The sequence below is a fragment of the Colletes latitarsis genome, chromosome 11 (genome assembly GCF_051014445.1).
Source record: "Colletes latitarsis isolate SP2378_abdomen chromosome 11, iyColLati1, whole genome shotgun sequence".
Lineage (NCBI taxonomy): Eukaryota > Metazoa > Arthropoda > Insecta > Hymenoptera > Colletidae > Colletes > Colletes latitarsis.
Window position 1 is genome coordinate 10,307,777 of NC_135144.1, and position 27,616 is coordinate 10,335,392.

A 27,616-nucleotide genomic window follows, 5' to 3' on the forward strand; every position below is an offset into this window, starting at 1 on the left:
TGTAACCGAAGTATTAATCAATATTTGACTATACCTGACTTACTAAGTACATTAGGTATTATTTTAAAATATTTATATTTCACATAATTAAATATTATATTATATATAGTATAAAAACTATACTTATATTTATATGTATTTTTGCTTAGGTTTGGTAACTAGTACAGTTTATACACTATGTTTTCCATTTCTTAAGTAATACTGTATATGTAACATAACAAAAACTTACATACTCTCATTCAAGTGAAAATGTTCATACAATACAGCTTTCATCAAAATCAAAAAAGTTTACATTTTCTAATCCTTCTGGTAAATAATTTAATCCTGATTCATCTTTATGTCTCATGTTATAACCCTTACTGTATCCTAAAATAAAATTTATATGAAATACATACATTTCTATGGTGTAATATTTGTCCTTGTAATGTTAATGAACAACATAAATCAATTACCAAGATTTTTCATCAGTTTTGTTGGAGCATTTCTTAAATGTAAAGGTACTGCTGGTTGAGAACCTTGGTGTTCAGCTACTACTCTTTGGGCAGCTCTAAGAGCATCTTCCATCAATCGTGATTTTGGTGCTCTTGCCAAGTATATTGTACATTGTGTTAAAAGAACATCACATTCAGGCATTCCTATCATTTTACAACCATGCATTGTATGTACAGCAATTCCTGGAAATAATTTAATGTATTAAAAAATTTTTGACATAGCAATCAGTGTTATATTAAAATTTGATACTACCAAGTGCTTTTGGGTCTGCTAAACCAATATCTTCACATGCCATTCGCACTAATCTTCGTGCAATATAAACCGGATTTTCGCCGCCTAATATCATCCTGGTTAGCCAATAAAGGGAAGCGTTTTCATCACTTGCTCTAACAGATTTGTGTAGAGCAGAAATCATATCATAATGCTGATCACCTTTCTTATCATACAACATGTGAGTCTTCTTAAGACCCTCCTTAATGTCATTCAATGTGATTGTCACAGGACCAGTTTTTAAAAAATCTTCTTCTCCTGGTACTTTACATTGAATTGCTAATTCAAGACCACCTAAAGCTATTCGAGCATCGCCATCGCATGTTCCTGCCAACCATTCTATAGTTGGTTCATCTATAATAAATTTCGGTATTTTTGAAGCATTTTCTAATGGTTCTGATGATTTGTATACTATTCCATCTACTGAGGTTACAGCTCGATTTAATATAGATATTAAATTAAGTACAGTTAATTTTTCCAAAACAATGACTCTACAACGACTTAAAAGTGCAGAATTTAGACTGAATGAAGGATTTTCTGTTGTAGCACCAATTAATGTAATGGTTCCAGATTCAACATGAGGTAAAAATACATCTTGTTGGTTTTTGTTAAAACGATGTATTTCATCCATAAATATTACTGTCCTTCTGTTAAATTTTAATTCATTAGATGCTATGGTGATCATTTCCTTTATTTCACCAACACCAGCCATTGCTGCAGACAACTTAACGTATCTCATTTTACCATTTGATTTATTTTTGCATATATGAGCTATGACATTTGCCAGAGATGTCTAAAAATAAATGAATTTGTACATATATTTGTGTAAATAAAGTTATAGCATTTTATAAGTACCTTTCCACAACCAGGTGGACCCCATAAAATTATATTTGGTACTTCAGATTTATGTAATAATTGAAAAAGTATAGTGGATGGCCCAAGAATATGTGTTTGTCCAACATAACCTGTAAGTGTTGTAGGTCTCATCCGTTCGGCAAGTGGTACATGATCGTTTCCAAATGACTTTTTAATTTCTGTATCTATCTAGTAATTATTATTGTTATTAATAACTATTACAGATTCAAATATCATAATTCTTTACTTTGTGAAATGAGAAAATGTAATTACTTACACTGCTATTAGGCGAAATTTTTGAACTTTCAACATTTGTGCTTACTGAAGTTGATTCTATTAAATTGCTTTTTCTTTTCATTGTTCCTAAATTAATCCTTTTTGCTTTTGTGTCATCTAATTTTATTAATTTCCCAACAGGACTACCATCCTTAAAGGATGTTGAAGATTCATTGCTTGTTGATTCGTTTAAAAATAAACATTTACTAACATGACCTTCTATCGTTGAAGAAGAAAATTCTTTAAAGCATATAGGACAAGCAATTTTATCACAGCTCATGTTTAAATCTGTAACAGACGCAATTCGTATAAACACAATTATATTTAATAATTATAGGACAAAGCCACAAACATCAAAAAGAAGGATTTGGAGACTTTTGGCGTATGAAAACATTTAAACGATTTTCAATTTAATTTAACTTAGAAAAGCTTCTTACTTTGTGAAAGGATATATTGTAAGTGCAAAATAGCTACACGTGTTGCGCAAGAAGAACGATAAAGATGGATTTTCAGTATTTTCTCTATAGAAGCGACGCTCTCGGGGCCAGTGTGGTCAGATTTGACATAATTCAGTGCATCGACGGTGGCACTAGTAACGACGAACTTCCTTAGCGTCTAACGGAATGATAGGGAAAGCCGACATATCTTACCACACGAGCCACGTGTACGGGAGCTCGACACTTCGCACAACTTCGGGAAATCGAGAAAGAAGGCGAAGTGTGAACCTTTCTTTCTTGATATGATGAGATACACGTTTTAAAACCCCCTGACCATGCTTTAACTATTGAAAAAAAGAAATTTTTGTTATTATTTCTATGAACAAACATATGTATATTATCAATACGATTGAGTATAAATACCTGATTGAATTTATACTCAATACGTGAAAAATAGATTTTGCTCATGTTCATGTTCAAAGGAACCAGAGTTGTTCGTTCTGATCGCTGTCTGCGAAAGATCTTTGCAAATCAGAATTCTCGACCTTGAATGGAACGAGTAATTATTTTTCTTATTCAGTAACACAGAGTAACCGAGTTCAGTAAGAGATGTTCGTAACACGAAAAAACCAGAGTGGTCTCTTTTGACAGTTGTTCTTGAAAGATTTCTTCAAACTAGAATTTGAATGCTGCGTAGGCGCCACTCTTCTCGCTCGACCATCTTTGATCTTGATTGAATGTAAATCTTCAATGAAATTCTTCGTTTCTTTTCTCGCTCCGTCTTGCTGGGTGGTTGAGGGATGTCTGCCGCGGGCGCGCCAGGGGGCACGGTTTTTATGCAATTTATTGGAGGCTAACTGGCTGCTGATTGGCTGAGAAGATCGCTAGTTGATAGATATGATCAATAATTCAAAATAAAATTAAAGAATCATTATTTGAAATAATGGAATACTTAGCAAATAAATCGTTTGAAAATAGTTTTCATAGTCTTATTTAATAAACTATTTTCAAATGATTTATTTCAGAAATTCAAAAATTCATTACCGAAAATATAATTTATAGCCAGAAATGTTCGCTTGAAATTTCATGCGTATGTTTAAAACATTATAACTTCTGAACGGATTGGAGGATTTTAATGTTTCAAAATGCAAACAACGCGTATTTTGGTGAAGAATATGTAGACATACTAGAAATATTCGAACAGTTGTTCCGTAACTCCGTAAAGTATCAAAACCCCCAGGAAAATTGTCAATTTTTAAACCATCATAACTTCTGCAATAGTGAATGTATCTCATTGAAATTTTTTCTGGAAGTAGAGCTCATGGATACCTACAAAAAAGTATTAGACAACATTTCCATACAGCGTCAAACAAATTGTTAATGTATAAATTCAATCAGGTATTTATGATCAATCGTAATAATGATATACATATGTTCGTTTATAAAAATAATAACAAAAATTTCTTTTTTTTCAATAGTTAAAGCATGGTCAGGGGGTTTTAAAACGTGTATTTCATCATATCAAGAAAGAAAAGTTCACACTTCGCCTTCTTTCTCGATTTCCCGAAGTTGTGCGAAGTGCCAAGTTTACGTACACGTGGCTCATGTGGTACGATATGTCGGCTTTCCCTATCATTCCGTTAGACGCTAAGGAAGTTTGTCGTTAGTAGTGTCGCCGTCGATGCACTCAATTATGTCAAATCTGGCCACACTGCTTTAATAACAGTTGATTCTCGCGATGGAAGTTCGACGCAGGCGAACAAAGATTGAGGATAATAAACAGTCACAAGCTCAAAGCGCCAAGTTTGATTATGACCGTACTTTTGTCAAATCTGCCGAAAACATTCAACGAGACAAGGTAAAAGTTTAATTAAAAAATTAACATGAGAACATGTTATATTTATCATTTTATAGCTTCTCCAAAGTTCACATTTTCACATTTTGTTCGATATTTCGATACAAAATGAATTGATTTAACTAATACCTACTACAATTTAATAATGATTATTTGGTGTTTGTGTCTTTTTTCTTTTAATTTCACTATATTTACATCGTCATTAATGTATTTATTATTTTTTTAATAGAAAAATGGAGAAATTGCTTCGTACACGTTCGAGAAATCTAAGCTGGAGGAACAGTCGGAAAATATAGGAGCACGAACCCGGATTAAAATAAGCTTCGAGATTGATATAATTTCAGTTATTTTACTGTTGGCTGGAGTTATCACTCGCCTTTATCGTTTAGAGGAACCACGAAGTATAGTGTAAGCTATAAAAGTTAAAAACAATTTTGTAGTAAATATAACTTTTTATAAAATGAATTAAAAGAAAATATTAATTGGTTTTACTTGAAACAGATTTGATGAATTGCATTATGGAAAATACGTGGGACTCTACATGAAGAAGACGTTTTTTTTTGATTCACATCCTCCTCTAGGAAAGCAGATTCTTTCTGCAGCTGCGTATTTTGCGGATTTTGATGGACAATTCAAATTTGATAGAATAGGAAGTCCGTATACGGATGCTGTTCCTTTATTCGCATTACGATTAGTACCTGCATTATGTGGCAGCCTTCTAATTCCAACAGCTTATTACTTGATTTCAGAATTAGGTCTAAAACAATGGACCGCTGCATTAGCTGGAATATTACTACTATTTGGTAATCCATTATATTATATATTACACTTGAGGATGAAAAGATAGCACATCCTATATTTTGTTGCTTGATTTGAATGGATCTAATGATTTTTGTTACGAACGTTCTTTTGTTTTTCTGCCTTCTCGGCTGGAATCTCGCTCATTGGACGTAGTTGATTTTTTGTCCTTTTGTTTGAATTTTCTTTAAAATTTTTGTTTTAACTTCGAGGATTCACAAGCTAAGTTTGTTTATTGTTATATTTTAGATAATGCACTTTTAACACAATCAAGATTTATCTTGATGGAAAGTATTTTAATGCAATTTTCATTATTTGGATTTATGTGTATCATAAAATTCAGAAAAGTAATGGATCAACCAACAACTTTATCCTGGTGGATATGGTTAATTTTGGGTATTGTAAACTTAACATGTGCATTATGGTATAGATTTAAAAGTATTATGTAATTTTGATAATCGGGTTTATTATAGTAAACTTTAAAAGATTTCTTTTTCAGTGTAAAGTATGTTGGATTATATTCATTAATCCTTGCTGTATTTCTAATCAGTTATGATTATTGGACTCTAATACCAAGGAAGACTTTATCTAGCACAGTATTATATATTCATCTTATATTGAGAATTTTCGTAATATTGGGTGTTATTTGTACCATTTATTTGTCAGTATTTTATATTCATTTATCAGTACTCTCTAAGGCTGGACCACATGATGCAATAATGACAAGTGCTTTTCAAGCAAGTTTGGATGGTGGTCTTGCTAGTATTACGAAAGGCCAACCTTTAGAAGTAACACATGGGTCACAAATTACTTTAAGACATACATATGGGAGAGCTTGCTGGCTTCATAGTCATAATCATATCTATCCATTAAAATATGCAGATAATAGGGGTAGTTCACATCAACAACAAGTTACATGTTACTCTTTTAAAGATGTCAACAATTGGTGGATTGTAAAAAGGCCAGATAGAAATGATTTAGTTGTTACAAAACCTAGTGAACCAATAAAACATGGAGATGTGATACAACTGGTGCATGGAATTACAAGTAGAGCATTAAATTCGCATGATGTTGCAGCCCCAATGACACCTCAGAGTCAAGAGGTGTCTTGTTACATTGATTATAATGTGTCCATGAGTGTTCAAAATCTTTGGAGAGTAGAAATTACTAATAAAGATAATGTTGGCAATGTCTGGTATGCAATACAAAGTCAAGTGCGTTTAATACACGTAAATACAGATTATGCATTGAAATTTAGTGGAAGGCAATTACCTGATTGGGGTTTTAATCAACATGAAGTAGTGGCAGATAAATTTGTGGGTCAAGTAGACTCTATATGGAATGTTGAAGAACATAGGTACACTAGAAGTGAAGATCAGAAACAAAGAGAAAGAGAATTGATCAATGCTGAAATGATTCCATTGCAAGCTACTACTTTAAGTTTTTGGGAAAAGTTTGTAGAATTGCAGATAAAAATGCTTTTCAGTGGTCAAGAAGGACAAAATAGTCACATGTATTCTAGCAGTCCTTTAGATTGGCCACTAATGTCTAGAGGAATTGCATACTGGGTTTCAAATGATAGTAATGTAAGTAGAAATTTAATTACATTTATATAAGTTTTTCGAATTCCGTAATATTTATTAGTATTAGTATGTTTCCTTTTTATTACAGGCACAAGTACACCTTTTAGGAAATATAGTAATCTGGTATTCTGGAACAGTCTGTATAGTCATATATACACTTCTATTAATATTTTACATGTTACGAAGGAGACGAATGTGTTTTGATATCTCACATGCAGAATGGAACAAATTTTCCAATATTGGAAGAACCTTATTAGCTGGATACTTGTTACATTTCTTACCCTTCAATTTCGTTGAAAGAACTCTTTTTCTTCATCATTATTTACCGGCATTCATTTTTAAACTATTACTAACAGCTGCAACAATAGAACATCTATACTACTTAATTGCGTACGTCGAAAAATCATTACATACAATTCTTGTTATTAAGTAAGGTTATAAAGATTAGTTCACTAATTCATTTCTTTCAACTTTCAGAATTCGATACCAACAAAAGTTTTTATCATATGCATTCAAGTGCAGTATTTTTATATGGATATTTTGTATTATTTATGTATTTAATAAGTTTGCTGTGCTCAGTTATGGGACAACACCTTTAAGTGCTAAAGAAGTTTTAAAGTTAAGATGGCGGGATACATGGGACTTCATTGTACATAAAACGTAAGAAATTATTTAAATTTAAAATATTTTCTTTAAGTAAATATTTTAAATATTGTTATTTATTTGTATCGAAAAGTTTGTTTTAAAGTGTATCAATCATACTATGGCAATAAGATATATGTATTTTTGTCTATGTAGTATATGATGCACAAATTTTAATTACTATTGGATATAGTTTACATTATGGAGGTACAAGTATAGGTGACATAGATTTATTATTTTTTGTACTGTAAAATAGGTACTTAATCACATAGACTGGTTACATTTTTTAATCTATTTGTTAATTATTATATGTCTTTATACGAATAATACATAAAGTTAAGCACAAAATCTGTAACATTTATGATAGTTATATATTAATGTATAATACAAAATGTATATAATTTGGTAAAAATTTGTACGTTCAGAATTTATATTTAAAAATCCAATAAATCAAATATGATAAAATCATAAATATAATAAAAACTTTGTATCTTACACCTGCGTTTTTATACATTGAATGAAATATTACAGATGAATAGTAAATAGTATATGATATGTGATAAATAATTACATTTTTGCAAAATAACAAAATTGTTAGAAGTTTATAAATAATTTTAGAGGGAGAAACAGAAGTAGATACATATGATATTAATGTGCAATGTTAGTTTTAATAAAGACACTTAATTGTTAAAATCCAGGTTTCTTATTTGTATTGCAAACCTTAATACTTTTATATAAATTAAGAACTTCGTTTTTTACAGGGCTGACTTTCATTATAACTAGAACCAATGAGTATAATTTTGTACAATTGTTTAGTTTAAATTTTTTATAAAGGATAGCACCAATATAATTTGAAAAATAAAATAATGCACTAATAATATAATATATAATAGTAATAATGCATATTGCAGACTTCTGTCTTATCACAAATTCAAAATACGTATTTAAAATTCTTTTATGTAAGACAATTTTATTGTTGGTATTACATACCAACATTAACGATGAATAAATATTATAGATCGAATAAGACCATCTCGCACACTATTTGCACTGTCGCCGATACCAAACTGGAAATATACATTATCACAGCTTACACTTAGATTACAAGCTCCCATTGGGTACCAACCGATTTTGTTAAAAACAACACCAACTCGATAAACCTATAGTTGAAAAAAGAACAGAAACAACTTTAGAAACAATTTTTAAATTAATAGTCTTCTATAAGATTTAATTGTTTAAACATGTACCGTATTTTTCCGAATGTAAACAGGTCGATTAAACATAATTTCCACGAGAGTATTAATATTTACTTTTGTCGATAAATGTGTATAAGTTAAACGAGTACCATCAGAATCAAGAAGGTGAGCATATAAAATTTCAGTATATGATGTATCATGATTAACAACATGATTCATATTAATAGCCTGTAACGAATAGATAATACATAGCAATTAATACCAAATAAAATCCAATAAAATTTAATTTTTATACTTGGAACTTACTGCACCCAGAATTTGCGTTGGTACTTGTATGCCCAGTATACAAATACTTTTATCTACAATAAAAGTAACAGATGAATCTAATGTATCTGCATTGGCACAATCTGTTTGTTGAAGTACACTTCTCATACAGTACTTTGGTCTTTCACGATTTACAGGTAAATTGTCGTCACTAATTTCCTTTATTCCTGTATAAGGAATAGGCTTGGGCCTACTATGATGGTGACCATGTACATGTACATTCTATACAGAAAAATTCTGTACAGGATATCGAAAATGCAAAGTCTAAACTAGTGATGAGCAAACTATTTTAGGAATAGATCAAAAAAAGAAAAGAAAAATTTTGGTGGGCCAATATAATTTAGTATAAAAAGCAATACATTTTTCTTCCAAAATCTTATTTCTATTTTTTTTTTTTAATTTAAACATAAAAGCAAATAAGTATATTTTAATAATTTTATGCATATTTCTTAGGCCCAATTTCTATATAAATTTTCACAACTACATTTTGCATATACAAAAAATATTCAAATTTCTATGGAAATTTTTACATATGCAAAAAATGAAACGTCCTTAAATGAATTTTTTTAAAACATTGAAATTGAAAATTTCTATACTATTATTTTAAAATCTGCAGTGAGCTGGATAGAACCTTTAGGCAGACCATATCTGGCCCATGAGCCTTAGTTTGCCCATCATTAAACTAATCAAGGAATATTTGTGTAACTTACCAATGCATACTCTTTATTTGTAGTTGAAATTTTTAATGGTTTAATTCTATTGTGTGCATTAGTAGAAAATCCTTCAGGCATAGGTGCTTTATTTCTAGTACACAGTATATTCATAAGAATTGCAAAAGCTTCATCTTTAGTAAGCAATAATGACATTCCTGGTCCTTCTGCAAATTCCTGAGGACTTAAACTTAAAAATCTTATCTTGAATAAAGCATTACCAATTACAGATCTTAAAAATTTTCCATCATTAGCATCAAGAGATTTCCTTACGCATTCTGCTTTTGCCCAAGATTCCACAGCATAAAATAATTCTATTTCAGAATTAATTTGTAAATTTTCTTGTTCTAATACGGTTAAGACAGTTCCTAATTCAACATCTTTCCAACTAGATTCTTTTAAAACTTCACATGTCTTTGTGCAAATAATTTGGAGACATTTTTCCATAAGCACAGGTTCCTCAAACAACTTAGCAAATTCATAAGCTCTGCAGGCTTTTTTTGGTGATAAATCAGACCATAGATACTTTGTACATTCTTCTACCAATGAAGGAAGCATATATTTCTTGCCACAATAGCATAATTCGCAAGCCAACTCAAAAGAACCCAAATCAACTCGGTCCGTGTATATATATTCTAGCAGAGCTTTAAATGCTTCTGGTTGAATATCTGGTATCGGTATTGGATCATTTTTTTCTGCCATGCCTCCAAAAAACATCACTTCAAAAACAGGACTAGACATAGCCAAAAATAATTTATGTCCTTTTAGTGTTTGTTGATGAGGTTCTTCCCCAACAATAAAATTGCAGTCTGACCATTGTCCTGTCTCCAATAAATATTGGATGCGTTCTGATATCTTTTGTTTATTTATCTGCCAATCACAAGGCAGACCCATTTTCACAGAATTTGGGATACAAAATTAATTTAGATTCGTAAAGTTCACGCAGAATAAAATTATAATGATGCAGGCAAGGAACAGAAGAAGCCAAACCCTTAAAATACAAAACTTTCATGGGAAAAGGTGTAAAAGAACAATGTGTTAGAAACGAAGGTTTAAATATCTCTAGAGCAATAAACTGACGTATTTAGCTTAATAACCATACATACCTATCTCTCTACGATACGTATTATCGCTATAAATACAAAATATGACATAAACGGTGCCAAAAAAATTCGTAGAATGGTCCAATGAACATCAAAATACGCGCGGGAAACTAAGGATTTTACTATGTTACAGAACCATGTAGCATTCCGTATGAATTTCAATTGTGTAGCTCACTCAGAATTTCACTTCTGGGAACGATTTTTCTCTTAATTAAAGAAATAACAAACAACAAGCAGATTGCACAAGTGTAGAAACACGCATCTCGTTCGGTGCGTGAAATGCTACGCCATCTTGGTTATTCCCGCACTCCATTACATCGTTTTTTCTGAAGTCGTTGATACTCCGTCTCAACAACTTTAACGTAGTTTTCGATTATACGCGCGGTATTTTCTAAGGTTGATCCGATTCAAATAAATGTATATTCATGTAGAGAAGGGTGACTTGTATGTTGCTAATTTCGAAACAGCGAACATTCGAACGGTGTAGGGTACAGTGCAAATAACCAAAATATCCTCGAAGATGCTAGTAGATTTTAAAATCGAATAACGTGATAGTTCGCGTCTGGTATAGACATCAATTTTCTTCAACAAAAACTGAAGATTCTTCATCGTCATTTTACACGAATCGAAAGACGTGTCGAATGATTTAAGTTTTCCGCGGATTTTTCATTGGCTTTGATGACCGTTGTAAATTTTCCTAATGGCGCATGCACGGCTCAGCTGTGTGCAATCGCGACCAGTTTACGTAGAAAAATAATGTATTTTATAGTATTTTTATCTAATTAGACGGAGTACTGGGCATGGTATTCGTGATATTAGGTACGTTAAAGTGGATTTTTTTTGACATTAATTAACCGATCCTGGAAAATACGGGATTCGTAGAGAATCTTTTGTGACGGGTTCAGAAGCACCTGCATGGGATCCACCTTAGCTCTACGAGCTTCCTGACAGACTTCTTCACCTTGTCAGTTTATAAATTTGTCACTTTCCACTTAAATACTAAGACGCAGAAATACTATTCAGCTTTGATTTTGTTTAATAGTTTCTGTGACTGACATTCTTCATATAAAAATGCTTTCAACAAAAGTGACAAGAAGACATAGTAAATTTTTGTTTGCGTTTTAATATTCGATTTGAAATGAAAACTAGATATATAAGAATTACTTGAAACATTCCACTTTTTAAAATAGCTCAGTAATTGTTTCTTAACGATCCTTTCCTATATATAAATCGTTTTTAGTCATTATATATTTCATGTATTCTAGTGTTCAACAAATTTTTTTATACTTATTGAGTACAACTTTGTTTTGTTTCATTTATACCTATTTTTTTCTTTTAGTAAAAGGTGAGAGACAATTTTATTGTGAGCTTTCACTGTGAGCTTTTTAATTTAATGTCCTTTTATTTATTTCTATGATATTTTGAATTTGTTCTTATTTTTATAATGCATAAAGTAATACAAACATATGCTATAAAGTAGCAATTAAATTATTTTAAACTTACAATAAATTACATGCATATACATTGCTTTCTATAATTACTATGTATTAAAGTACTTGTGTATTTTATTTTGACTTATACAAAAATAACCGTACTGTTATTTTTATGCAATAGTCTTTTAGTATTTAAGTATATGAATGTAAATATTTTTATGGAAAAAGTTAATGTGATTAATATACTTTTGTCATTTTAGGAAACATGGACTACCCATCCAGTATTGCAACAGTGCATAAATTGTGCTTACATTGCATGTAGCCTTTTGTTTTGCATTACTTTTGATGCATGAAGAGGAACAATACATTTTTGAGGCAAATTATTCCTAGCTTCTAATAGGAGAAATGGATGCAGTACGAGATGAGGACAGGCGCAGGCGCCTAAGAGGGCTGGAGGAACGTATAAAAGATCCAAGAAGCGTTACAAATATTGATTGTCTATTGGATACAGTCCAAGCTCTAGTGGCTGATTGCGAGCATCCCAGTGTAAAACGTATGAAAAATATAGAAGCGTATATGAATAGATGTAAGTATTTAATCAATTGTTAATTAAAATATGTATAAAAAAAGGTATATAATACTATAAAAGTAATGTTTTAAATATTAGTCCATCAGTCTTTGGAAAATACTTTGTACTACTAATATAAAACAAAAATTTGAATACATTTGTTATGCTAATGTGATGACAGCATTGATTTTCTAAGAATAAGTACTTAGATAAAACTGTTTATAATTTCAGATGACTCAGTGGCTCAAGATATTAGTAAAATGCGAATGCGTACAGATGACTTCACTCTAATAAAAGTGATAGGTCGTGGGGCATTTGGGGAAGTACAGTTGGTACGTCATAAGTCTACCCAAAAAGTATATGCTATGAAATTACTCAGTAAATTTGAAATGGTAAGAAGTATATATAATTTTTAACAATCAATTACACTTTTGTATATTTCCTTCCTCCTGTTTATCTTTTTTTTTTTTTATATAGATTAAACGATCAGATTCTGCTTTTTTCTGGGAAGAACGTGATATAATGGCACATGCCAATTCCCAATGGATAGTTCAACTTCATTTTGCATTTCAAGATCAAAAATATCTTTATATGGTGATGGATTATATGCCAGGTGGTGATTTAGTAAACTTAATGTCAAATTATGATGTGCCAGAAAAATGGGCGAAGTTTTATTGCGCTGAAGTGGTGCTTGCATTAGATGCAATACACCTTATGGGATTTGTTCATAGAGATGTAAAACCGGATAATATGTTACTTGATAAGCACGGCCATTTAAAACTTGCAGATTTTGGCACTTGTATGAGAATGGATGTTGTACGTATATTTATATATTTTTCGGTAAAATTTATTAAGTAAAATATTCAATCATTATACTGTATTTTGTAGGACGGACTTGTTCGATCCGATACTGCAGTGGGTACACCTGATTATATATCGCCGGAAGTACTACAGTCTCAAGGTGGTGAAGGTGTATATGGAAGGGAATGCGATTGGTGGTCAGTTGGTGTGTTCTTGTATGAAATGCTCGTCGGTGATACTCCTTTTTATGCAGATTCATTAGTCGGAACATATTCAAAGATCATGGATCATAGAAATTCATTACACTTTCCTCAAGAAGTTGATATTTCTCACTCTGCCAAGAATTTGATATGCGGTTTTCTTACGGATAGAACTAAACGTTTAGGAAGAAACGGTGTAGACGAAATAAAAAGTCACCCTTTCTTTAAAAATGATCAGTGGACTTTTGAAAATTTACGAGAATGCGTGCCGCCAGTAGTACCAGAACTTTCTGGCGATGATGATACCAGTAATTTTGATGACGTCGATAAAGAAGATGGGCCGGAAGAGAGTTTTCCGGTACCGAAAGCATTTTCCGGTAATCATCTACCATTTATTGGTTTTACGTATTCGGGAGATTATCAATTAATGGCTTCTAGTGGCAAAGAATCGGTAGATGGGCTAGAAAATCATATCAATAATGGTACAAGCGATGATATTAAAATTTCTCAATTGGAAAATTTATTGGACCGAGAGAAAAGACAAGTAGAATCCTTGGAATCGAGGCAAAAAGCTTTGACGACACAGTTAGAAGCTATGACGCGTCGAGAAACTGAATTGCGCGAAGAGATAGGTAGAGCGGATAAAGAATTGACTTTGCTGAGACACAACTACAAGGAAGCACAACGTAGGGTAGAACATGAGACAGAATCGCGCAGAAAAGCAGAGTCGTTGTTTGTAGAGTTAAAAAAAAAGTTTGACGAAGAACAAACAAAAAGAGCGCGCGATGCGAGCAATTCGCAACAAACTTCTGAACGCGTCACAACATTAGAAAAACAAATTAAAGAAATGCAATCAAAATTAGAAAGAGAAACGGAAGCCGTAACAAGGTTACGAAAACAAGCTACAGAGATTACTGTGGCTCGTCAAGCTGCAGAACAAATGGCAAACGAGTTGCAAGTAGCAAGAGCACAGCTACAGGCGCAACGAGATAACTTACAGCAAGAAGTGGCAACGTTACAAGTGTGTATTTAAGTTTCAAATTGATCATTATACATATTCAATATTATAGGTTTCATCGACTAAATCTATTTTTCTGTATATAGGGGCAATTATCGAAGGAGCGTAGTTCACGATCACAGGCGTCATCTTTAACCGTTGAATTGGAAACCCGTCTTTCTGCTCTTCATCTTGAACTCGAACATAGTCGCGAAAAGGAGGAAAAAGTGATCATGGATAACAGGCAATTGACTGAAAGAATTTCGGCGTTGGAAAAAGAAGCTGCTAGTTTGACTCTTGAATTAAAGGCTGCACAAGCTAGGTATAATCAGGAAGTGGTGGCGCATCAAGAAACGGAACGTTCGCGTATATTATCAAAAGAGGAAGCTAATTTGGAAGTTGTTAAAGGTAATTTAATTTAATTTTAAATTAAGTAGTCGCAATAACATAATTTTGATAAGTTATACATTTTTATTCTAATATGCATAACAGAGCGAAAGAATAAAATATTTGAAGGTAATGTACACTAATTTTTACAAATTTATAGTTTTGTTATGCCATTTTTATACATTCACTCTAAATAACTGTCAAAAAATATTTTAACTGTTGTTTTATATCAAGCAAATTATGTTACATCATGCGTATATGTGATATCATAATATGTTCGAATACTGTTAAATAACAACATGAACCTCACGTGTTACCGAGACCCTGATTTTTGCAAATTATGTTGCACTCATGTACGTACATATTATACAGTTACATTACATTTTTATTTCTATATTGTTTTACTACTAATTGCAATTCTTTAAATTTTCCGCTTACCGTGCTAAATGGTATTTCTGTTTACGTATGTACACTACTGTACTTGAATTTGTACACTTGTAATTGATTGTTTAGGAGGCAAAGTTATACTTATACGTTGATGTAATATTAACAGCGCTACAAGCAAAACTAAACGAGGAAAAAAGTGGAAGACAACGTGCTGAATTGCTCGCGCAGGAGAAGGAACGGCAAACCTCTATGCTCTCCGTGGATTATCGTCAGATACAACAACGATTACAGAAACTGGAGGGTGAGCATAGGCAAGAGGTAGAAAAGGTAAAAGTATTACAGGGTCAGGTAGAACAGGAACAGCAGAAAAGAAACGTTCTGCAGACTGAATTGGCACAGCAGTCATCCGAAGCAGGACGGTTACGTGCCAGGGAACAGCAGTTAGTTGGTGAGGTTGCTCAGCTCAGAGAAGCTAAACGGCAAATAGAAGAAGAGCTACATCACTTGAAAACTCAAAGAAATGTGGACCAATTGCAAACCAAGGAATTACAAGAACAGTTGGAAGCAGAAGCATACTTTTCGGTAAGTTTGCATTTTAACTCTGACGTTCTATTTGGGGCTATTTGACCGTTTCATGACTTTGTTCTATATCGTTTTTTTTGTTTGTAGACTCTTTATAAAACACAGACACAAGAACTTCGAGAAGAGCTGGAAGAAAAAATTCGGTTGCAACAAGAGTTAGAGGAAGAACGTAGTTCTTTAGTCCATCAGTTACAATTGTCGTTAGCTAGAGGAGACAGTGAAGCTTTAGCGAGATCAATAGCTGAAGAAACTGTGGCAGATCTCGAAAAAGAACGAACAATGAAGGAGTTGGAATATAAAGACGGAGTAGCCAAACATCACCAAGAACTAAATGCGAAAGAACAAATTATAAATCGACTTAAAGACAGTGAAGGTGATCTTAAGAAGAACGTTGATCAATACTTTAAAGAAAAGGAAGATTTAAGTAAGCGGCTTAAAGAGTTGCAAGATCAACTTACTAAAGCACAATCTAATGCCGAAGAAATAGAAAAACTCAGTAGTAAACTGAAAACTGAGCAATTATTGAAACAGCAGGCGGTTAATAAGCTAGCAGAGATCATGAACAGGAAAGATTTATCTTCAAGTGGTAAGACTAAGAACAAAGCATCCGCAGCGGATCTAAGGAAGAAAGAGAAAGATTGCAGACGTTTACAACAGGAGCTTACTCAAGAGAGGGAAAAATACGGACAATTGGCAGCTAAATGGCAAAAGGATTTGCAAGATTTACAAGTAAATAAAATGTTAACATCGTTAATTTTTACAAATAGTTATAGTTTTTGATGTTAATTTATTCGTACAGGCACAATTGGTAGAAGAAAATCAAGCAAAATTGAGGTTACAAATGGAGCTAGACTCAAAGGATTCAGAGATAGAAACGTTGCAAATGAAGATCGCGTCGTTGAACTCGGAAACTGCTAGCGTCTCATCCGTAGAAAATGACGGGGAAGATTCTGTTTTGTCGGAACATGGTACGAGGAGATTGGAAGGCTGGTTAAATGTGCCAAATAAACAAAACATTAAGAGGCACGGGTGGAAGAAGCAATACGTTGTTGTCTCTTCGAAGAAGATAATATTTTACAATAGCGAAAACGATAAATTAAACGCGGATCCAGTTTTAATATTGGATTTAAATAAAGTCTTCCACGTTAGATCTGTTACTCAGGGTGATGTCATCCGAGCCGATGCCAAAGATATTCCGAGAATTTTTCAGGTAAATAAAATATCTAGTAATAAATATAGCAACGCATCCTTAACATTCACCGTTAGGTTAGGTTAATTGTGCATCACTCTATTTATCGAATGGCTAACTCTGTTGCATGCTCTCTTTGTTTACAGTTATTGTACGCTGGTGAAGGCGAAGCAAGGCGTCCGGGCGACGAAGGAAACACACTGCCTGGAGTGGAACTGCCACAACTTACGGATAAACCAGGGACACAATCGTTAAAAGGCCACGAATTCGTTTCAATATCGTATCACATGCCCACAACTTGCGAGGTATGCTCAAAACAACTGTGGCATATGTTCCGACCACCGCCTGCTCTCGAGTGTCGAAGTAAGTATTGAACAATAACGCGAATAGTACTATTCTCAAGAAATAAATAAATTTAAAATAGCTGTAAGAAATTAAAGACTCTAGCTTTTTTCAGCGGTCGTGACAACGTAGTCACATTAATAAATTGTCATGTTTTGTTCAGGGTGTCGTATAAAAGTGCATAAGGAGCATTTGGACAAGAAGGAAGATACCATAGCGCCGTGTAAATTGCACTATGATCCGAACAGCGCTCGTGAACTTTTAATCTTGGCTGGTAGTCCTGACGAGCAGAAGTACTGGGTCGCAAGACTGTCTAGACGTGTACAAAAATGTGGCTACAAGGCGAACTCGCATGTCGACGGCACGGGGCAGCGTGTCTCGCCAAGGTAGCGTAGCCATGCGACTCAACCTAACCAGAGACTAAGTAGATCTCTTGTATTGTGGCATCGCATGATTGGGTGTAGCGAGGTTAGAGCCGTTTGATTTTTTTTTGCTCTCCCATTTTCCCACATAAAATCGACGCTCGATTCTCTCATCGAACATTAGAACACAAAACGTGATACCGATCCGTAGTAGTGACTGAGGATGGCAGTAACACTTCGATTTTAGAATACGATCATACAAAAGCTATCGCATTCACAACAACAATTTCTAAGCGAACATGTTACATACTTATTTGATGTTATCGAGTCACAGCCATTTTTTTGTGTATGAAAGAGTATCCAAGTTATTGATAAAAAATGGAAAGCTGAGAAACTATTACAACCGTTTTAGATCCCGGGTCGGTTGTAACAACGTACGGGGGTCGATAGTAACACAAATTTAATTTTAAGAAATCATATTTGTTAAATTAAAGTGTAATAACGCACAGAGAAAAGTAAAATTATTGTGTGCGATCTTTCTTAACTGAAATGTTTTCTGTAATAAAATATAGTTATTTATAGTAATTTTTTTTCTTAAAAAGACACGATTATCTTACATAATGAGAACAAAGAAGAAATGGTTTCTAAATGGTTCTAAATATAGACAACATGTTTTCACTTCACACTTCCTTTCTATATACGTATAACCTTATTTTGTTACTATAATATTATTTACTTTTTCAGAAAGTTCAAGTTAGTCCATCAAGCGATAATTTATAGTTATTAATTGCTTTGGTTTAATCTCAACAAAATTTGAAAGTTTTAAGAATGAGATCGATAGTACAAGTAATAATTAATCGATATCTATTGTTTTCTCTATTTAAAATGCATTTCGTAATGTGCTATAGTACTAAGTGAATTTGCATAGCTTTTTGTGTGATGTTTTTGTATCGGCAGATTATATGTTAATGATTGTGGAATGTAACGTGTTGAACAATAAGATGTGTGTTCTAGTATGCACGGTAAAATATCGGATTTCATACTGATTTCAATTCATTTACGTGGATTACTTTTTAATTAAAGAACCTTTTAGTCTAATTATCACAGATCAACAAATTTTTAATTATATTCTGTTAAAAAAAAACTGAAAAATTGTTATACTTGCACGAGTATTATAAATATTTGTCTCTCCGAACAGTTCCGAAAGTAATCCTTGTAAACTAATCTAGAAATCAACGAAGAAGAGTGATAAAAATAGGTCGATTTTGGATCATAGTGCCAACGAAAAGTTTTATTAGCTTGTGATACATGATTGGAAATTTGTTTGCGAGGGATTGTAGAATCATGATAAACTTTTTCGTTGACAATATGGCCAAAGATCTGTCCATTTTCATCATCCTCTTTTCGACGCTTTTTTATTGAAATGGGGCTTTCATAATTTTATTCCTACACCTTTCATAAATTAAAAAACCCGCTGTTGCGCTTTCGGAGCTTTATATTTTTTGCATTAATTCACACACTTGATGTTTTGATATTATTTGCATTCAGACGAGTTGTATAATTATTTTGCATCGCGTGGTCGTGTTTTATCGATAGCGTTATTTTTCAGGGAGTCTACGAGATCTACCTTGAAGCCATACTCATCGGTGCAACAACGATCCGCGACTCTGCCAGCGAATGCCAGCATGGGCAAGTGACCTTAGCTAGCATTGACAATACCTGGTTGGAATTCGTTACTTCGACGTCCTTCCTAACGATCAGTTGAGCGAGTACATTAGATTAGTTGAATTTCGATTTCGTGCGTTTTGAAAGCATCTAATCCGCTTTCAATAAGACAGGCGCGGAACAATCGAGCGAAAACGTTAATACTATTCGTATCGATCGTTATTTGCAGTTAGTTCCTTAGCAGCATCGTGCACGAATGTCGTGTACAGGATTTTTGTATTATTATAGTTACTCGAGGCCATCAACAAGGAAAACGCAACGAGATTAGCCATTTTAACGATACTTTGTACAGTGGTAGATTTGATCCACCTGTTTCCGAAGACAGGAGAGCGAATAGCATCATGAGAACGGAAACTCAATAGCTCTTTTTAGATATTTATAATTAATTTTAATCGCCATATTAAAATTTAGTTACAATGTTGAGTGTGGTACGATTATACAAAATCGTACGCTATATAATAAATACATATTTCATTAAAGAAGTCTAGAAATAATTTGGAAAACAAAACTATAACGAATATATATTGTAATGTCAAAAGGAATGAAATTGAAAGACATGTACAATATTAATAATACGAACATCCAGTACACAATGATGAAACGTGATCGCTAGGATGTTGTAAAAGTTCTGAATGCTATAGACGAGAGCGTTAGGAAGGAAGCCAAGCGATTTTAACGAGCGAAAGCGCGCAGCTGTTATTTACAAGTCGTTGATAATAATGTTTACAAACGAGCATAGGGGTCGTAATAAATTAAGAACGTGGCCCGTGTTCCTCGGACTTGCCGGACTCTGTACGGAGTCGTGTTCGACACGCGTGTCCGTCGATAATCCGTGTAGCGTTCCCAGGATCACCGTGTTATTTTTTAAATGTCTTTTTCCACGAGAGATCGAATCGAGTTTTTATAGTGACTTTTTCCGTAGACGCTTAAATATGATTTCCACCCTTTGTACATACACTAAACTGTTTTCAGTCGATAGCAGTTCGTTCGTTACTTTTGAAACGATCGCGTAGAGGAGATAAGACACCGCGAAGCTCTTAACCCCTCAGGTATGGCACAACTTTTTACCTTAATCAATTAAATTTATTATTTAAATTCTAAGGATTTTTCAAGGAGCTGTGGCACGGAAAAGATTTTGAAAAAAGGGATCCCATTAAAATCATCGACTCTGTTTTGTTTAATTCGGTTCTTTCGTTTTTGGCTATCTAACAATTTTGGGACAGATTTAGAATTTAATGAGTACTTACTGTTGTAGATGAACCAGAAGGAAGTTCTAACGTTACTTTCCCGGCAATAATAAATTTCAAATTTAACTACTGTTTGTACTTCTTAAAAAACCGATTGATTTGTCGACCAGAAGAGGACCATTTTGATAAATTATTATTAAGTCTGAATTTTTCAAACGAATCACTTCACTTTTCCAACGCCATATCATGATTGTTAAAATCACTCACTTTGAAAAAGTTGCGATTTCACTAAATATTCATGAAGAGCGGAATCGACCTCGAAAATACAACACCGTGAACGACGTTGGACGCGATACTAATCCGCGACGACTTCTTGATTGGGAACGGACCCAACCGAACAAGTCTAACATCCCCTCCCCTAAATACTCGAGTACCCGCTTGAAATAAGGAAAGCATACCTGTCGATGAGACCACTTATTTTTTTGGTGGGTCTGGAAAATGTTTAACACTAGAACTACCGACAAGTATAGTGCACATATTTATATCAAAGAAATTAAAACGATGAAAAAGTATATAATGCAATGGAAATAAGCGTTTATTCATTCTCTTATAGAAAATTACAGTAAATTTTCAAAAATTTAGTCGAACAAATTTTGTACAAATTTTATTAGAAATTACGAATGGGTCATTTTGACTGCTTTGGTAGTTCTAATATTAATAAGTTGAACAAAATATAACAATCATCTGTTTTATTAGAGTTGAAACAATTATGATAGGGTAACCTTTTAAATAATGTTAAATAATTTTTGTAATTGAAAATAGTGTCGATTTTAATGGGGCCCGAAAAAATAGGTAGACGTCTATTGCACGGTCCTTGAGCGATCAAATTTAATTTGTAAAAATAGACCAATGAAGATTTGTGGATTGGTACATAGTACTTGAAATCGCTATACATGAAGGGTTAACCCATTTGCATCCGGAAACAAAATGCGTCGAATCACCGGTATCGCCGAATGCAGAATAATTCTATTTAAAATGGTGTCAGTAATCAAAATATCCGCCCTTATCACTGACAATTTTACTTTCTCCGAACCGTTGTTTTTGGCCAATTATTTTGCATTCGGTGATATAGTTATGGACGTTCTGTGAACATAACGATAGAGTCGGGCAAATTGTATTCAAGAATAAAACGAGTAAAGATTGCAGATTCATTCGTGAAATAATCCATTTACGTTTCGTGCATGAAATTATTCGTAAATTATAATTCGTTAGATTCCTTGTAAAAATTAATTTACGAACGAGTCTAAAATTTGTTATCCGTTTTTCATTGATAAAATTTACCCGGCTCTGATCGACGACGTGTTGCTCGGCTCTTTGCGGTTATTTAAAACTGCGCTTTGGAAATACGTAATACTGTGTATTTACTACGCCAGATCGATAGTATTATTATTTTTATACGTTTCGAGATTAAAGTATTTAAAGTACCGCCTTAAGAGGAGGATCGACCGCGTAGGACGCTGAATATTGAAAGTATTTTACCGAGAATTTACCAATGGGAGATATTAATTGAGCTTTGAGACTCGTGAAAGTCTGAAAAAAGCTTCCGAACAAAGAAACTCTGTGCTCCACGTTCTTATCTTCTACACTTTTCGGCAATTCTTTCTTCTCTTTCATTTTCATTCTCGAACGTCTTGTTCGTTTACATTGGAAGACTTTCAGAACGTTTCGAAGGTTCAACCGGTGTTTTTGTACATTGTAAATTCTCCTCCCCATTGCCATGTATTTGTAAAATGTAAACGCGGTGAACGAAACCGTGTGGACGGGACGTAGATGGATGAGTCGTAGAACGGTGAACACTAAGGAACAGCGCCACGAATGAGCTTGATTGTATAGTAGAGATAATATTTACAGTTGTAATTTAAGAATTTTTAATACGATGTACGATATTCGCTATTATCTTGGAAAGAGGAAACGCGCATAATCGAGAGGCTTAAGGTGTTTTGTTGTCGGTGCCGAGTGAGAGAATTCGCAAGCGAAAGGCATTGATCGAAAGTAAAGAAAACAAACTGTAACGAGCGTAGAGAACGTATTATTAATCGTCGTCGCCGTTTGTGTTCTTACCATGGTACCTCAGTGACGTGTATCGGCCACGTTGCTTCGGGACGAACGGGAAACGAAATTTTAGGGATCGAAAACAGTTATCGGTTCTGGTTACAAGAACCGAAATCATGTTGTAACGGTTACGAGTAAAAAAGGTTCTGGTCCATATCGGTTATAATTACATTTTGTATCGATTCTAAAACGGTTCTATATCAGTTCTATAGATTTTGGTCTCCAAATTAATCCTTTTGCAAGTCAAGTTTTTCTATAGATTCGGTTACTTAAAAGGGTATTCTAGTCTACGTCAATCTTTTATGCGTTCTTTAGAATTTAATAACAAGGAAACTATGATATTTTTGTATCGGATTCACGTCGCATGGTTTTGGTCTATATTTAAGAAATACATATGTACAATTTTTTTCATATAAAAATATTTAAAATTGTTGAAGACACCAGTTGTTTCAATGGAGACGTGTTGAGCATGCTTTCTGGCTGGAAACCATTTTATTCAGTACAAACCTGACTATAATCGGTATTAAAATTGTGCAAAAATATCGATAAATAAAATTTTAGCATCACTTTAAAATCGCATTATCTATTATGTGTTAAAAAAAATATCGGATTTTGAAAGTTCTAGACTAGAATACTCACTTAAACCATTGTAATAAAAATAAAAAGACAAAGAATACTTATTTAATACCGAAACCGATATACTACCGAATACCAAAATAAATACCGATATTATTTAAAAGTAATACTCCGTATATTGGTTCCAAAGTGTTTCTATGTCAATTGTGTACTGTTTCCGCAGGTTCTTTAAATTATGTATATAAATTCTGTCAAAGTTTTGTGTCGTGGGGGTATCAATATTAAATCGGCATCCGCTGGGTCTTTTTAATTTATAATTACTTTATTAATTACTTTATAAATTACTAAATGTACAGCATCTTATCTTATTCTAATACTAATCACTGAGTTTTTATTTTAGTCTTATTATAATTCAATCGAATGAGTAATTGTCAATAATATTAGAGGATAAATTATACCATTGCGGAAAATAACTCCACAGTGACCTACATAGGTACAACACCCAAAAGCACCAAAACTATTTTATGCAATTCGATATCCCAAAATGATAAGATATTTGTTTTAAACGTGGTTGTCTTAAAAAATTACGTCTCTATGGAACTATCATTTGGCAATTTTTGGCAATGATTTTTCCCACTTCCACTTGTTTCAGCATTTTTTATTGCAATGTTATAATTACGATTGAAAAATTGAAATGTAGATTTGTAAATAGCAAATTAGAGTTTAGAATTTTCTTCTCATATACATGCATGTATCATTATTTATACTTTATCCGATATGAAGTACTTCAATTGTCGTGATTTACTTAATTTTAGAATTGATATGATCCCGATATAGAACTGATACACAACCATTTTAAAACCAACAGAGAAAAACGTTGTAGAGTAGAGATACGCTGCTATCGATATTCTAATGATTAAACAAACAATGAGGAACCTTTTGTCATCAGCAACAAATAAAGAAAATTGATAGATCCAAGCGATCGTTTAACAAAATAAAATATACAAGTACTTCTACCATATTAATCTATTTATTCTTGTTTAAACATCACTTAAAAAAGTATTAAAATTAAATTTATTTTATCGATATCTTAACGATATTATCGATAGCAGCACCTCTATTGTTGAGCCCATGATCGATTTGGACCAGAACTTTTTTGCATTCGTAACTATTATAGCATAATTATGGTTCTTATAAAGGTTCCAAGCGGAACCTTCATGTATGGTGTTCCGTAGCATGTGGGAACCGCTTCAGTAATGAATTCTACATATGAGAAAACACAAAACGTTCACGAAACATTTTTATAAACGTGTGTTTTATTTGAACTTGTTTTCGAGTTATGGCGAGTTCATCTTCATAAATGATGTTTTAAAAGGGCCTCTTTCAAAAGAATGGCCCCAACATAAAACTTATAATTCGAAAGTAAGGTCCAATGAGGTGTATGTTTATACGAACTTTTTTTTATTTGTTTTCATTGCTGAAGCAGATCTCGCGTGTTACGGGGCACCCTACATGACCTTGTCAATCTCTGTTCGTCCCCTACCCTCTGTGTGTAGGTCGCTACGTGTTCCCGCGTGAGACGTCTTTTTAAATGGTGCTCCCCCCCTCCCATCCTACTTTGCCCCTAGAGTTGGACATATTTTATACTTAAATATCGAATAAAAATGTTAGATCCGTTCGTGAAAATCATCCGAACATTGGTTCAAAGAATTCGTTATTAGATTTTAATTTATAAATGAAACCATAGAAGTTAGGTGAACAAAATCTGCCCAACTCTGTCTACCCCTACTTTCCTGCCCATCATTCTTTTCTTTGGTTCTCGAGGAAAGGGAGCTTTCGGAAGCTGAAAGGAAGCTCGTGACGTCGTCGTTCATCGATTTAACAGACGAGGCTTGCGAGAGCTAGATGCACGAATCGATCATGAAAATAGGAACACCGTTTCGACTATTGCCCCGTGCCTTCTTCCCCGTTCTGGCTTCCTCCGTCTGGACTTTTCCCGGCGGCGGGCTGGAAAATAAATTGACAATGCAAGATAATGAAAGAGACAGAAGCAAGAAGCGGAAGAACTTGTTAGAGCATATTTTATTATTGTTTAGTTATTTACAATCTGTATATTATTAATTAATATTACGATTAAAGTATTTTGTAGATAATAACGCGAGTCTAGACGTTTCCATCATCGCCGAATGATGAATTTTCGTCGCCGGATACCACAGATATCGTCGCGATCTCTTTTTATCCGGCGACCTCTCTCCTTCGCGAAGGGGCCCCGATCGATATTTTATCGTCTCTATATAGTATGGTGATCGGCCAATCCTGGGAAAAATTTTAATGGGAGATTCTAGAGTCCAAATTAAGACGAAAATCAAGAATGCCAATTTGTTGATCGAGGCTTCGTTAAAAAGTTATTACCATTTAAAGTTCCGCCTGTAGAGCGGCAATCTCCGAACAGCTATAGTGGTTCTCACTCATAAAATTGTAAGTTTGTCGATACGTCGCTAAGTAGAGTTTCCCATGCTGAATGAGAACCATTATTGCATGCACGCAGCTGTTCGTAGATTGCCGTTTTACAGGCGGAACTTTAAACGTTAATAACTTTTTAACAAAGCCTCAATCAACAAATTGATATTCTTGATTTTCGTCTTATTTTAGTCTTCAGAATCTCCCATTAAAATTTTTTCCAGGGATGGCCGAACACCCTGTATACATATATATATATTATAAATATTATATATATATATGTATATTTATAATACTAACGGTAAGACAATACACAAAACAGAGTCAACGCTCGACTGCCATTTTCTTTTTTTATGCAACGAACGCACCAATCTCGAGGACCTGTTACAGATTATTGTAGAAGTACAAAGGCTCTAAGCGATGATTTTGATTAAATGTTTTTATTATTAGAGAGATATATATATACATATACATACATATATGTATACATATATGTGTATATGTATATACATATATGTATCTATACATATACCGTACGTTCTACTGAATCTATACACGCATCTAGCGAATACTGAATACAGTGATATTTTCTCCTCTATTTTATAATTCTCGTTTTTTTTTCTTTTTCTTTTACTCTATCTTTCGTTTCTTCGTAATCGATTTAAGTACAAAATGATAGCCCGTACGATTTACATTTTTCTACGTTCGAATCTAATGTTTAGTTTCGTCTGTAATCAAAGTCCTGAGATAAAATGTTTCGCAATCGAATGTTTTATTTCTTTTTTTCGGCAGAAGGTGCGAACAATCAACATCGAGACCGAGCCTGGAGTGAATCCCACGATTGTAGATATTGTAATAAACATTGGAAAAATTGTTTCTGAAGATCTTGAACTTCCGACGAACCGACTTTGACGGCAACTTCTGTTCCATGCAAATTACTTTTTTTTGCATTGTTTACGAAAGAAACCACCCTTGCGAACGTTGTCTATTTTTCTTTGAACTTTCGAGAACACGATCTTTAATTAGAATACGATTGATGGTTAATTAGCGGCTCTTGCTCGTTTACAATGCATCAACGAGCCGTGGCGATGTCTCGAATTAATGAAAGGGTCCTCCGTTGCTACGCGTCGACGACCTTTTAATTATTTCCTGATTGTGAGATCGACGATCTAATCGCCATTCTCTTCCTCCTCACGAACGATTATGCGACGTGGATGAATACGACACTTTATTTTGTACAAATGTATACATTAAAGGGGGTATTCTAATCTAGAACCTTCAAAAAAGCGATATCTCTTTTTATTTCATTTTCTAAAACTATTGGATCCGTACAAAAGTTTTGATGGATCCTCGATAAATATCTGTAAATAAATTTGTTTAAAACAATAGACAATCTATTAAAATTCCTTGTGGGCGAGGCAATTGTTGTCAATTGTTGTTTAATACTGAAGAGACATCATTTGCGTGTTAAGATAAATGTCCCAGTATTTAAACCTGTAAAAAAGCTGTTTAAATTAAACAAATTATACTCTAATCAGTTAACTTTCATTGGTATTTATTAGTATTTTTTTAAAAGGGCAGATTTTGTCCTATTAGATAAAGCTTAAAAGTATATATATACATATATACTTTTGATTACTTTGCTAAGTCTCGGTTGTTTTAATGGGCAGTTGACAAAGGAATTTTACTCAAAATCGTCTAATCAGTCCGTTTCCTTTACTTGAATCTCGAATACATATTTAAGGCTAGTTCGTGTACTGATCGTTA

The 27,616-nt window shown here is 33.4% G+C and overlaps 5 protein-coding genes across 13 annotated transcripts in view; 2 read left to right on the top strand and 3 right to left on the bottom strand.

The window, feature by feature from the left end:
* Window positions 1-227: 227 nt before the first annotated feature.
* On the bottom strand, window positions 228-6,944 carry LOC143347592 (ATPase WRNIP1). 3 transcript variants are annotated; one of them, XM_076776895.1, is made up of 6 exons: window positions 6,848-6,944; window positions 1,895-2,181; window positions 1,618-1,806; window positions 745-1,555; window positions 453-674; window positions 228-366 (listed from the first exon to the last, which is right to left on the bottom strand). In XM_076776895.1, the coding sequence occupies exons 2-6, from the start codon at window positions 2,171-2,173 to the stop codon at window positions 254-256; spliced, it is 1,614 nt and encodes a 537-aa protein (XP_076633010.1). In that variant the 5' UTR covers window positions 2,174-2,181; window positions 6,848-6,944; the 3' UTR covers window positions 228-253. The 3 variants fall into 3 exon arrangements, with proteins under 3 accessions (XP_076633010.1, XP_076633007.1, XP_076633008.1); XM_076776892.1 differs by lacking the exon at window positions 6,848-6,944 and adding an exon at window positions 2,331-2,451; XM_076776893.1 differs by lacking the exon at window positions 6,848-6,944 and adding an exon at window positions 2,331-2,451 and having other exon boundaries at window positions 1,618-1,802; window positions 1,891-2,181.
* Rt (Protein O-mannosyltransferase rt) lies at window positions 3,963-7,603 on the top strand. The gene is made up of 7 exons (XM_076776889.1): window positions 3,963-4,188; window positions 4,415-4,593; window positions 4,687-4,988; window positions 5,233-5,407; window positions 5,483-6,569; window positions 6,655-6,956; window positions 7,044-7,603. Exons 1-7 carry the CDS (start codon window positions 4,069-4,071, stop codon window positions 7,228-7,230), a joined length of 2,352 nt encoding a protein of 783 aa, XP_076633004.1. The 5' UTR covers window positions 3,963-4,068; the 3' UTR covers window positions 7,231-7,603.
* Window positions 7,604-8,003: 400 nt separating this feature from the next.
* On the bottom strand, window positions 8,004-10,892 carry LOC143347593 (BTB/POZ domain-containing protein 2). Its single transcript, XM_076776896.1, has 5 exons — window positions 10,545-10,892; window positions 9,439-10,429; window positions 8,711-8,950; window positions 8,456-8,632; window positions 8,004-8,368 (listed from the first exon to the last, which is right to left on the bottom strand). The coding sequence occupies exons 2-5, from the start codon at window positions 10,330-10,332 to the stop codon at window positions 8,204-8,206; spliced, it is 1,476 nt and encodes a 491-aa protein (XP_076633011.1). The 5' UTR covers window positions 10,333-10,429; window positions 10,545-10,892; the 3' UTR covers window positions 8,004-8,203.
* A 61-nt stretch (window positions 10,893-10,953) lies between these two features.
* On the top strand, window positions 10,954-23,695 carry Rock2 (Rho-associated, coiled-coil containing protein kinase 2). 6 transcript variants are annotated; one of them, XM_076776885.1, is made up of 14 exons: window positions 10,955-11,360; window positions 12,235-12,560; window positions 12,774-12,934; window positions 13,020-13,358; window positions 13,431-14,564; window positions 14,648-14,948; window positions 15,033-15,056; window positions 15,481-15,641; window positions 15,699-15,896; window positions 15,984-16,625; window positions 16,696-17,106; window positions 17,232-17,448; window positions 17,591-17,813; window positions 19,399-23,695. In XM_076776885.1, the coding sequence occupies exons 2-14, from the start codon at window positions 12,380-12,382 to the stop codon at window positions 19,484-19,486; spliced, it is 4,080 nt and encodes a 1,359-aa protein (XP_076633000.1). In that variant the 5' UTR covers window positions 10,955-11,360; window positions 12,235-12,379; the 3' UTR covers window positions 19,487-23,695. The 6 variants fall into 6 exon arrangements, 4 of the variants coding, with proteins under 4 accessions (XP_076633000.1, XP_076632997.1, XP_076632998.1 ...); XR_013080634.1 differs by having other exon boundaries at window positions 10,954-11,360; window positions 15,481-15,896; window positions 17,591-17,895; XM_076776882.1 differs by having other exon boundaries at window positions 10,957-11,360; window positions 15,481-15,896.
* Window positions 23,696-25,254: 1,559 nt separating this feature from the next.
* Schip1 (Schwannomin interacting protein 1) overlaps window positions 25,255-27,616 on the bottom strand; it is a 32,035-nt gene continuing 29,673 nt past the window's right edge. For both annotated transcript variants that reach the window (XM_076776886.1, XM_076776887.1), the window contains one exon: window positions 25,255-25,396. In XM_076776886.1, coding sequence (XP_076633001.1) covers window positions 25,334-25,396 — 63 coding nt within the window. In that variant the 3' untranslated portion in view covers window positions 25,255-25,333. The remainder of the gene's footprint in view (window positions 25,397-27,616) is intronic.

What these genes read in the sequence shown, in the direction of transcription:
- LOC143347592 (XM_076776895.1), bottom strand. Translation starts at nt 2,173, where the DNA reads ATGAGCTGTGATAAAATTGCTTGTCCTATATGCTTTAAAGAATTTTCT. An exon ending in AAATTTCGCCTAATAGCAGT is followed by an intron (nt 1,807 to 1,894) that starts GTAAGTAATTAC and finishes AATAATTACTAG; the next exon opens with ATAGATACAGAAATTAAAAA. An exon ending in AGCAGACCCAAAAGCACTTG is followed by an intron (nt 675 to 744) that starts GTAGTATCAAAT and finishes AATTATTTCCAG; the next exon opens with GAATTGCTGTACATACAATG.
- Rt (XM_076776889.1), top strand. Translation starts at nt 4,069, where the DNA reads ATGGAAGTTCGACGCAGGCGAACAAAGATTGAGGATAATAAACAGTCA. An exon ending in GAGGAACCACGAAGTATAGT is followed by an intron (nt 4,594 to 4,686) that starts GTAAGCTATAAA and finishes TACTTGAAACAG; the next exon opens with ATTTGATGAATTGCATTATG. An exon ending in CATCTATACTACTTAATTGC is followed by an intron (nt 6,957 to 7,043) that starts GTACGTCGAAAA and finishes TTCAACTTTCAG; the next exon opens with AATTCGATACCAACAAAAGT.
- LOC143347593 (XM_076776896.1), bottom strand. Translation starts at nt 10,332, where the DNA reads ATGGGTCTGCCTTGTGATTGGCAGATAAATAAACAAAAGATATCAGAA. An exon ending in CAAATAAAGAGTATGCATTG is followed by an intron (nt 8,951 to 9,438) that starts GTAAGTTACACA and finishes TTTTCTGTATAG; the next exon opens with AATGTACATGTACATGGTCA. An exon ending in CAACGCAAATTCTGGGTGCA is followed by an intron (nt 8,633 to 8,710) that starts GTAAGTTCCAAG and finishes TATTCGTTACAG; the next exon opens with GCTATTAATATGAATCATGT.
- Rock2 (XM_076776882.1), top strand. Translation starts at nt 12,380, where the DNA reads ATGGATGCAGTACGAGATGAGGACAGGCGCAGGCGCCTAAGAGGGCTG. An exon ending in AGAAGCGTATATGAATAGAT is followed by an intron (nt 12,561 to 12,773) that starts GTAAGTATTTAA and finishes TTATAATTTCAG; the next exon opens with ATGACTCAGTGGCTCAAGAT. An exon ending in AGGATTTGCAAGATTTACAA is followed by an intron (nt 16,626 to 16,695) that starts GTAAATAAAATG and finishes TTATTCGTACAG; the next exon opens with GCACAATTGGTAGAAGAAAA.